Genomic DNA, 11,597 nt, shown 5'->3' with positions numbered 1-11,597 from the left:
AGAGTTCTACCACAACAAGTGAAGATGGACAACGCACAACCACCACCTCCCCCAAGGGCACCTACGAGGATTGGAGCTAGTGATGCACCACGTATCCATACCCAACGTCAGGGTATAGTGCCCCCAGCTGTGCAGATCAAGAGTAGTCTGCTCTCCATGGTCTACTTATGGAGGATCCCCAGGATCACCTTGACAATTTGGATCGCCTATGCAGTCTCACAAAGATCAATGGTGTCAGTGAGGATGGTTTTAAGCTCCGACTCTTATCATTCTCTCTGGGTGACAAAGCGCATCAATGGGAGAAAACTCTTCCTCCTGAATTTATCACCTCTTGGGATCTATGCAAGCAGTCATTTCTTGCCAAGTTCTTCTTAAACTCCAGAACTGCACGTCTGCGCAACGAGATTTCTGGGTTCACTTAGAAGAACGGTGAAACACTCTGTGAAGCCTGGGAGCGCGTAAAAAATTATCAGTCTCAGTGCCCCCACAATGGCTTCACCAAGATGTCTCTCCTCAATACTCTCTAGCGAGGCATTCTCTCAAAGATGAGGATGTTACTTGAGACTTCGAGCAATGGCAACTTTCTGAACAAGGATGTTGACGATGGTTTGGAGCTTATCGAGAACCTAGCCCAGTCTGATGGTAACTACAATGAAGACTCTGACAGAACCATCAAGGCAAGCACAAATCTTGATGAGAAGTACAAGAAGGAGATGAAAGCTGTGAATAATAAGCTGGACAGAATCTTGATGAGCCAGCAAAGGAATGTCCATTTCCTCTCTGAAGAAGACCTGGTAATAGGTTATTACTGCTAATGGTATCAATCACACAGTATAATTGTAGTAAAAAGGGCTTTATCGATGCAATCAGGGAATCAGTGTTTAACAAGTTAAGCCAAACAAGCAGTTTAGATGCAATCAGTGTTTAACAAGTTAAGCCAAACAAGCAAGGTTTTAAACTATCAACTACTGAACTGAAAACAAGCAAGAGCTAGGCAAACGACAAGATTAAACTAAACAGAAATGAAACTACGACATCATCATATCAAAAACTTTATCAATCTTTTCTATTTGCTCTTTCTTTTCCATCTAAACTTTTTTTTGTTTTAACAATGAATTTGGATCTTTCACCGAGGTTTCCCAAGAAGGTGTACAGAGGAGATGGTGGCTCGTACTTTGCATGGTGCCCTGAAGAGTTGCCAATGCTACGAGATGGTAACATTGGAGCCGCTAAGCTCACTCTTGAGAAGTATGGCTTGGCTCTTCCTCGCTACTCTAATTCCCCCAAGGTCGTTTATGTTCTTCAAGGAGCTGGAACAGCTGGACTCGTGCTTCCTGAGAAAGAGGAGAAAGTGATAGCAATAAGGAAAGGTGAATCCATAGCCTTACCTTTTGGTGTAGTGACATGGTGGTTCAACACTAAAGACACTGAGCTAGTCATCCTCATCCTTGGCGAGACTCACAAAGGTCACAAAGCAGGAGAGTTCACTGAATTTTACCTAACCGGATCCAACGGAATCTTCACCGGATTCTCAACTGAGTTCGTAGGAAGAGCATGTGATCTTGATGAGACAATCGTGAAAAGCTCATTAGTTCTCAAACTGGTAATGGAATCATGAAGGTTGATGCTAGCTTGAAGATGCTAACACCAAGGAACGGTGACCGTGAAGGGTTTGTGTTGGATTGTCTTGAGGCTCCTCTTGATGTTGACATTAAGGATGGAGAAAGAGTTATTGTGTTGAACACAAAGAACCTTCCTTTGGTTGGTGAAGCTGGGTTTGGAGCTGATCTTGTGAGGATTGGTGGATGCTATATGTGTTCTCCTAGATTCTTTTGTGACTCGGCTCTTCAAGTTACTTACATTATTGGTGGAAGTGGTTGTGTTCAAATTGTTGGTGCTGATGGGAAAAGAGTTCTTGAGACACATGTCAAAGCTGGTGCTTTGTTCATTGTTCCAAGGTTCTTTGTTGTCTCCAAGATTTTTGATTCTGATGCCTTGTCTTGGTTCTCCAATGTGACTACTCCTGATCCCATTTTCACACTTTTGGCCGGGAGGACTTCGGTGTGGAAGGCTTTGTCGCTAGAGGTTTTGCAAGCAGCGTTTAAGGTTTTTCTGGAGGTGGAGAAGTCTTTCCGATCTAAGAGGACCGCTGATGCCATTTTCTTCCCTCCTTCCAACTAAATCATGAAGCATAAGAAGATTTAGTGGTATAGTTGTTTTAATATGGTTTAAGCAAGTGTTATGGTTCTTATGGACTGATGTTTTTTTTTCTATTTTGTTTACAATTTGAAATAATTAAGAAATGAAAAATTATTTCTTCTTAAAAAAAAAAGAAAAAAAAACCAAGTGCTACTAGCTCAATTGGTAAAGATCTCTAAGAAAAGCTTAAAGGTTGCCGGTTCGAGTAGCGCTTGGGACGAGACCATATAACATGCTATGGTCTCGGGTCTGAGGAGATGTATGAGCTTCGGTGCAGAACCTCTTTGATTATTCAAAAAAAAAGAAATGAAACTACATAATCAATAACATGCAGTGAACTAGAAATGCATGAACAGAAATTAAGTAAGGTAAACCAATCAATTAAAGGGAGGTTCTGGACATGAGATGGTGACTTCAGTGGAGATGTTTAAGTTCACTAGATTGCTAAATCAATCAACACTAACAGGGATGTTTCCTAGACAACAAGCTCATAAGCTAACTAGTTCAATCTTTTGACAAAGGCTATCAAATTCAAAGTACTTCCTAATCTCAACTTCTGGTTGATAAAATATGAAATGAATAGGCACTAAGACTCAGCTCATTAATGTCAAATAACACTCTAGACAACCAATCTCTTGGGCTAGACATGAAATTCTCTGGTATTAGAGTATCCGGCATTCCATCGAACACCTCTCGGGCGTGAAAGCCTGAAATCTAATCACCATTTGATCAGAATGGGATTAGTGTTACATACACTAATCTAGAAGGAAATCTAAACAATTTTACCTATGGGCAACCTAGGTACCTAAAGTTCTCCACTTGCACATCTAACTCATCCCAAAACCTAATGAATCTACTCAGATCTAAGATTCATCATCATGAACATAAACCTAGAAATCTCTAAATCATGCATAACTAGATGGATCTAACAGAGATAAGCAAAATAATACAAAGAAACAACACCAAATAATCAATAGACCAAAAGATATGGAGTTTACAAGATTCTGAAAATTCTAAAGCAAAATGAAGAAAAACCCTAATACAACTCGAGATCATAAGTCATTAGGCAAAAAGACTTTTTATAGCAAGTTTAGGTAGCCCTAAAACACTAGTAGAAAAAATAGAAAGTCGGGCTGATGGTGCTCGATCGGCACGGTCGGATGACATGATCAAATGGTTGGTCGAGCTACTTCTCTGGTTCACTCAAACACTCGATCGATTCCATGGCTTGGATCCCCCTGCTCGATCGGATGCAACATCTACACTTGATCGATTTGTCCTGATTTGCTTCTTTTCCCTTGAGTAAACACATGTTTATGCACAAAAACTAGAATGCATGCAATGCAAGGCCTAGATTCTACAAGCGAAGCACTACAAGGCAAATATGCATAAATGGTTAAGTAATGAGACCTAGAATGATTTAAAAAATGCATAAAACTAGTGCTAAAACGATTAAAATCCGTACATATCAAGATCGTTTTCAGATTCCTGATGAGGAGGGAGAACAATCTAAGGAGGTAAGCTATGTCCAAAATCAAGGTGGATACAAAACAGTATACAACTCTTATAAGCAGAACCCCAATCTGTCTTATAGGAGCACAAATGTTGCAAATCCACAAGATCAAGTATATCCACCTCCACCACAGCAGTAGGGGCAAAACAAGTCATTTGTGCCTTACAACCAAGGTTATGTGCGCAAACAACAATTTCAGCAAGGTTACCAAGCTCCAACAGGACCACCACCAGAATTCCAACCTCAACAAGCTCTGCCTCCTCAGGCACCAGATCATGACATGAAAAAAATATTGCAGCAGATATTACAAAGACATGCAAGTGGATCTATAGAGTCCGCTAAGAAGTTTGCAGAGATGAATAATAAGATGGACTGCACATACAATTCTCTCAATCTCAAGATTGAATCTTTAACCTCTAGAATGCTTCACCTAGGAAGAAAGAATTCATCTACTTCTTCATGGCAACTCTCAGGGAAAGCCATCCACGACCCCAAAGAGTTTGCAACAGCCCATGCCATCACCTTAAGAGAGTTATCCACTATCTTTTAGTAGGTCTCGCTGTGGCCTAGGAGCTTCATTTAGTCTCATGCCTTACTCTGTGGCTAGAAGGTTAGGCTTTACACAGTACAAATCGTGCAATATATCCCTCATCTTGGCAGACATAATGGTTAGGGTTCCACATGTCTTATTGGAAGATCTCTCGGTAAAGACAGGTGAAATAGAAATACCAACTGACTTCATTGTTTTAGAGATGGATGATGACCCTCAAGATCCATTAATCCTAGGAAGACCATTCTTATCTACAGTAGGAGCAATCATTGATGTCGGGAGAGGGATGATTAATCTCAATCCGGGTAAGAACTTCAAGATGAAGTTTGATATCAAGGACGTGTTGAGTAAGCCAACATTTTAATGGGCACACCTTCTCCACCGAAGATGAGTCAACTAAGAAAACACTCCAGCATGGTGTGAACGATTCTATGGATCCCTCATCAAGAAACTCAAAAGAAAAAACAATGGTCCCTCTCCTAGGAGACAAAGTGTGAGTATAAAGAGGAGCAGCAGCTGCTGTGACATTGACCCAGGAAAAAGAGGAGCAATGAGATCTCTGAGAATAGAGGGCGCCTGAACACCTCTCTATGAGCCATCTAAAGCCTAAAAGGCATAAATAGTCAAGCTTAGTGACTTTAAACAAGCTCACTTGGGAGGAAGTCCCAAAGGTATCCCTATAAATACTGCTTAGGATTTCTTGTTATTTTGATTTTTTTTTTTTTGGTTTTATGTTGGCTAGGAGGTCAAACAGGTTCAGAGATGTTCCTCCACGAGTGATGTACCAACACGCAACATAACTCCTTCCCCATCAAGACATTATGCTTATGACTATAGGGAGCACAATGTTTCTCCCTCTCCTCCAAGATAGTGCTCCCATGAGTTTAGGTATATCTAGAAGAAGGAGAAAAGGAAAACGAAGAAGGCAGAACGGCAGAAGGTAAAAGCTAGTTCATCAAACTTCCAAGACGAGCATCACGTTGACGATTTGACGATGGATCAAACCGATGATCACATTGAAGACATGACTGTTGATCCATGTGCGTATCATCTCGAAGACCTTACTGAGGATCCAGTTGAACATCAGCTTGAGGATCCAATCGAGCAGTACGTTGAGCAACCAGCAGAAGAATCTCTTGCGTAGCCTACACCAGGCGCTTACACAAGCGAGTCCATGACTGCATACCTGGACTGCTATTTTCAGTAAGGTACCACTCCAAACTTTCATTTGTATATACCATTGTATTGTCATATTTTTGTTTGTTTGATTCTCAAACCACCTCTGAAGTTTTTATTACACAAGGGACTGTTTAATTTAAGATTAGGGGAGGGTTTGGGATGACATTCGATGTTGTGTTCTCTTTTCTTATTTCAAATTTTTAGCATATAATCTACATTCATATATGTGCGTTGAAAACTTTTAAAAATTTGAAAACTTTTGAGAAAAAAAGTTTAAAAGCAGAGTGATCATATAGCTTGCATTTGCATGTTATGATTGAGTCTATATTGTTTCATGTAGGACTGTTGCATTAGCATAAGGGGTGATGATGATTTACACCTTATTTACTTGCTATGATTCACTAGTTAAGATCAATACCCTGGTAATTAGTTCTTTGATGCATGATGATTGAACTTGAAGTAAGCCTGAAACAAACATTGAATTCATGAAGAGCATTCTTGAACTTGGTTGAAACATGTTGTGATCTGATCTCATTCTTTACCTTAGAATAACTTAATCTCGACTTGCAAATATCTGGTTGTCTTTTGCTTGCATACTCATGATCACCATATACATATTTGGATCATCGTCCCCTTTTCACCATTCTTGTTGATCCAAGTAGCTGATCTAACTTTTGATCATTTTGCCATACCCACAGCATATCCTTTTGTTTCAAGCCAAATGATAATTTTTGAGTGTTAGGTCTTTTACCGGATTATGCTAGGGGAGAACGTGTTAGATTTGAGCTGACAAGATTAAAATCTTGAGTAGTTCTGAATTTCACTTTCAAATCAGATAGGACTAGGTCGGGATTCTTACTTGAGTTTGGGATTGGAATGATTGTGGAAAGAAAGAAGAGAAACAGAAAAAATTTGTGTCCTTAGGAGGAAATTGTTTTTCAAGAAGTTTACACTCTAGTGATTGATTTTCTAAGGATAGCAGGAAATGCAGAGACTGGTTCTTAGATGAAAAGAAAGAGAAAAAGTTTTGATGTCTTATGTCTGAAGAATAATACAGAACCATAGTAAGGAAGAAACCCCCTATCCACTAGTATTGATAAGAAACTTCTCCTAAGGCAAAAAGAAAAAAATACGGGAACGAAGTTGAAGGGTAGACATAGGGATCATTCGGGTTTAGATGATTAGGAGTAAGCACTTGGGAACCATTGGGTAGTCAAGGTTTTATTACTGTATACATTTGTTGGTCCTCACCTTTAGCATTTTCCCTAAATCTCAATCCATTCATTGAGAGATCCTTTTCCTAAAATTGTTTAAACTTTCTTGATTCTCAAAACCTTTTTCTGCCTAGCCAAGTGAGTTTTTAAGCCTTACACAACCAGATTCACATTCTTGAGTAATGAATGTTAAAAGGAATGAATGATTTGAATGCATGTGTAGGTCAAAGGATAGAATATGTTTCGGATTTGATGAGTTTGTCTAAATTCTTTAAGTAAAGTGCTCTATCTTGCCAGTTTTAGGTTCTGAAACCCCATTTTCAAACCTCTCTTCCACTATGTTTGTTGTTTGTTTTCTTGAGGGAAGCAAAGACTAAGTTTGGGGGAGTTGATAAGTCTGTATTTCATCATTTTTTGAGCATGTATTCATCATCTTATCAGTATCATTCACATATTGATTCACACCATAATGATCACTTTCTGCATGTTTTACGTACATATTAAGTTTTCTACATATCATGCATGTCTTGCATACATTTTGCATTTGGAGTGTTATCATGTGTTTTCGGACTTCGAAATGCCACGGAAGAAGCTGGTGTCACTTCTGGGATTAAGCAATCGGATTTGAAACATTAAGGAGAAACATTAAGGAGAGAAGAAGAAGTAATCGACTGCGCTATTCGACCAAGGCAATGAACACTCGATCGAGTGTGTGAAATTTTCTTAAAGACCAACTCGAATGAAGATGTTTTGTTGTGATTGAGATTCCGAGGCCTTCATATTGAGTTACCTTTTTACTGGTGGTAATATCATGCCAATCAGAGTTGTGGATCAAACATTATCACTGTTTTAGTGAACACATATACATCCAGATCGAAGACTGGAGCCAAGAAACATTTCACTCGACCAGCTACTCGATCAACACCATCAAGTGGAGCCATACTCGACTATGTACGCGAAGTATGGCTCCACCTCCACCTCCATGTGAAGCCACACTGGACCCTATACTCGACCTATCACACGAGTAGGAGCAAAAGGAGGGAAAATGAAGGAATTCGACAACATACTCGACTATGCATGACAGGTACATCAAAGATCCATTCAAGTGAAGCTCTTGCATTGGTTTTTAGCTCCAGATTCCTTCATCAACATTGTAGGAAATTGAGTTTACTTTTCTCTGGTGGTGATTTTAGATCATTTCGAGTGGTGATTCAAACGTTATCACTGTTTTAGTGAACATATATACATCTTGTCCACCTACTCGACCAAATCACTCGAGTGACCACTCAAGCCAAGCCTTTTCCAACCTTTTTTGGTGATTTTTGGGGTACTCTGCCTAAGTACTTAGGAGATATGCAAGTTGAGGTTAGAGAGGACATGTTACTCTACTGACATAAAGCAACGTACAGCATATTACTCGACCGTCAAGGAGAAAACATATAGAAGAATCACCATGTCACTCGAGAAATACACGAGTGACACGATCGAGTGAGCATCGCAAGATGGACCAAAATCATCAAGTCACTCGATGAACACACTCTAGTGACCAACTCGAGTGAGCTGCCAAAGTCAAACCAGAAGCATCATGTTACTCGAGGAGGTCACTCGACCACATGGTCACTACAACTCTTGAACCGCTTTTTCTTTTGTTGTTTTATGTTTTAGGGTTTTCCCCTAATATTACTATTAATAAGTATCTTTTGGCATTGCCCAAGGGATCGAGTTTTTATCCTTAGATTTCTGTTGGTAGCCACCAAACAATTCAGAAAATTGCACTTAGTTGTTTGATCATTGTTGTTTATCTTCCTGTCATCTTTATCATTATGTATGTTTTAGTGAATTCTGGTTTTATAATGTTTAGCATGATTTATGTGTCTGAGTAGTGTTAGGGTTCTTGAGGATAGGATAGATTAGGTGGAAAATGTTAGTTTTCTAGGGTGTTTATGTTAGATCCGTTTTTTTGTTTCCTTTTGGATTAGAGTTTTATTAGCTAGTTCTTCTCTGATCAACTGGAACTAGTTCATAGACATTTCATGCCCGAAAGATGTATGATGAAATGTCTGAACCAACTAGTACCATAGATTTACATGATTAACCCAAGATATTGGTTGTCTAAGATGTTTATTGACATTAATGAGCTGCTCCTTCATGCCTTATTACTACATGTTTTATCAATGAGAATTGAGATTAGGAAGTGTTGTAAACTTGATAGTTTCTGTCAAAACATTGGATTGACTAGTATTAGAAGTTCATTGTCAAGGGATTAATATGTTTGCAATTTGATAAACACCCTAAGTAGATTAGCATGCTCCACCTACATCAATAACTTCATCCTCTAGATCTTCTATCCATTTGTGTTCCCTGCTTTATTTCATTTGTCATTTGCAAGTTTGTTTTGTACTTGGTATTAATAGCTACTTCGTTTCTGTTTATGCATGGTAATCTATGTTTTGCAGTCTTACATTTATCGCATGTTCAACATGTTCGCTTAGGATGTTAGAAAAACAAAATCAGTTATGTTTAGCTTGACTTAATAATTTATGATATATCTTGATTGCTAGCATCACAGCAGATTGGATTGATACCTATTCTACTGCAATGACATGATAGTACTCTAGGTTAATTGGCAGTAAAATCCTACTATCAGGTACGGTGGCAAACACAAAACAACAAGGGACTGCCCCTAGGACCACAGACATTTAAAGATTTTATGGATGTCGTACACATGCCGCATACATTTATATGAAGGCCAATGATTGATGTGACATACCTAGATTGACTTAATCTTTTGTAGCATGGCCAGTACCTAAACTTTTATTTGTGGACACCAAAGATACAACTAATGCTCAATCAGGATGAGCAAAATTAGTAGGTACTATTTCCAAATCTCAAATTGTGATATCTACAACAGTAGGTACATCATTCGCAGACTCTATTTCTGAATCTCGTGGTGAGACCGATATGACCACCAGTGTGAAGTCTCTAGTTAAGAAGCTAACTTCTCAAAAACCTACTTGGAGATCTCCGGTAATTGTTTACGTATGATTTTCATAATATGGCTTATCGTTTAACTTTGTCTAGATTAAGTGGTAAACATCTCTGAACACGGCAGTCTAACATGTTGATTGAGTTATCAAAGAAAAACGGAAATTCAAGTAACTAGATATTGGTGGAAAGAAGCACGTAGTTGCTAAAGGACGTCTGCATTCACTTAACCCAGAGCAAATTGTCCATTTCACTCGCTTAGGGTCTAATGTAGCTAGAGTTTGGGTGGACATAGTGATGCAGCAGTGTGGAGGCCATAAGATGAAATCGTGTATCTAAAAAATGCACTTGGTTCATCAATTGCTTAGCCAATGAATAAAATTGGTAGCTTTATATACCAAAAGAAATTGGTAAGTGGTGTAATCATTGTGTTATTTGTGCTTTAATTTACATCTCGTAGTGTTTTCCAAATATATGTAGGTACTGTTTATTATTATAGGGAATGAAGACACATTGGTTAAAGTTACCTAGTTTGAATAACTTGCCTAGGCTGTTAACTAACTAATATCTTTCATATTACGACTTATATCAAGTAAACTTAATCTCTTTAAATTGAGACCTCCATCATGTATGTTTGAAACTTCTTAAGTTGAATGAATATGTTGCTTTCGAAATGTAAATGTATATTTATTATTGAAATATGTTTAAAATATAATAATAGATAGCATTATGAAAATATTTATCATAGCAAACAAAAAACGTAATGATCTAAAACAATAGCTTTGAAATTTAACCATCAACAAATTTAATATAGTGTTGCAAAATTTTGTCGTCGTTTGACCAAATATAGCACATAAAATGAATTTTTATAAAATTCTAAAATAAAACGAAAATATTATATATTCGCACTAAAACTTCGCTGTTGTATCCCACCTATCGTAGAACATGAATATAACGCTATTGTATGTATAACAACTACCAAAAGATTACTGAAAACGCTCTAATATACCTATTACATCATCTTTCTGTTGCTTTCAATACACATTTTTCTTAAAGTGAACTGAAGGAAATATAAGTGGAATCTCACACACGTGAATAGACTCATAGTTCAATCCTAACTTATAGATAATCTTTTTCATATCGTTAAATGAATCTGGAAGATTTGCATACTCAAAAGCTTCTAACGAAAGGTCAATTATCATTGACATTCCCTTGTCTCTTATCCTAGACATTCATTTGATGTGATATATCTTAACAATAAATGATAATTTGTTAGACCCTTGACAACTTTCATAAAAAACTTGATTATCGTCGGCTAACAAATCATCAAATGCTTCATTTTGTTTTGATTGATATGTAGGCATACTAGCAGATTTATTAAAACTATTATCCATACTTGGAAAAGCATCTCAAAGTAGATTTTTTTTTCCATCAGTATCTACATTGGATTCAGATTCTAATCGGATGGTCTCTTCATGGAAATCTAAATGTTCTTCATGTATCTACAAACTTGTATATATTGGTAGAAAACCTTGACCCTCAACCTCAATAACTAGGCAGCAACTCTAACAAGGAAATTTAATCATCTCTTTCTTAATATCACCAAATGCAAAATCCAAACAATCTTTAATTCGACTCATTTAATCTCCAGATAAACGATGCTTTGTAATCCAATACTTGTCCATTTTATAATAAGTCTATGAATAAAGTAAACCAAATATCAGTTTTGACCATATTTCACATATATAACTACAAGAAATTGACCGATTTCCTACGAACAAAAGCATAACAAAATTGTAAAAAAAACCATTTTTTTCCATTTTCCTACAGAAGATGGTAGGATATCACCCGTTTGAAATATATATGGTAAGAATTTGATGGTGGTACAAACGTAGAAGGGTATTTTGGACCATTTTTGTAAAATTTGTTATAGGAAACATGTTCTTTTTAACTTCCA

General features: G+C 37.6%; 1 protein-coding gene, 1 non-coding gene and 1 pseudogene across 2 annotated transcripts; 2 read left to right on the top strand and 1 right to left on the bottom strand.

Annotated features, from left to right (window-relative positions):
• Window positions 1–392: 392 nt before the first annotated feature.
• On the bottom strand, window positions 393–496 carry LOC111830826. The gene has a single exon (XR_002834155.1). It is a non-coding gene; the product is annotated as a small nucleolar RNA R71 (small nucleolar RNA).
• A 615-nt stretch (window positions 497–1,111) lies between these two features.
• LOC17885678 lies at window positions 1,112–2,181 on the top strand (annotated as a pseudogene).
• Window positions 2,182–3,626: 1,445 nt separating this feature from the next.
• Window positions 3,627–4,626, top strand: LOC111830603. Its single transcript, XM_023783085.1, has 3 exons — window positions 3,627–3,716; window positions 3,912–4,210; window positions 4,266–4,626. The coding sequence occupies exons 1-3, from the start codon at window positions 3,627–3,629 to the stop codon at window positions 4,624–4,626; spliced, it is 750 nt and encodes a 249-aa protein (XP_023638853.1).
• The last annotated feature ends 6,971 nt before the right edge of the window (window positions 4,627–11,597 follow it).

This window comes from Capsella rubella, unplaced genomic scaffold (genome assembly GCF_000375325.1).
Source record: "Capsella rubella cultivar Monte Gargano unplaced genomic scaffold, Caprub1_0 scaffold_5, whole genome shotgun sequence".
In the NCBI taxonomy this organism is placed as follows: Eukaryota; Viridiplantae; Streptophyta; class Magnoliopsida; order Brassicales; family Brassicaceae; genus Capsella; species Capsella rubella.
The sequence above is the reverse complement of the archived record's forward strand: the minus strand, read 5'-3'. Positions and strand labels throughout refer to the sequence as shown.

Excerpts from the sequence above, each read along its gene's own strand:
- LOC111830603 (XM_023783085.1), top strand. The coding sequence starts at position 3,627 with ATGCATAAAACTAGTGCTAAAACGATTAAAATCCGTACATATCAAGAT. Across the intron at positions 3,717-3,911 it reads AGGGAGAACAATCTAAGGAG|CAAGGTTACCAAGCTCCAAC; the intron begins GTAAGCTATGTC and ends CAACAATTTCAG. Across the intron at positions 4,211-4,265 it reads GCCATCCACGACCCCAAAGA|GTCTCGCTGTGGCCTAGGAG; the intron begins GTTTGCAACAGC and ends ATCTTTTAGTAG.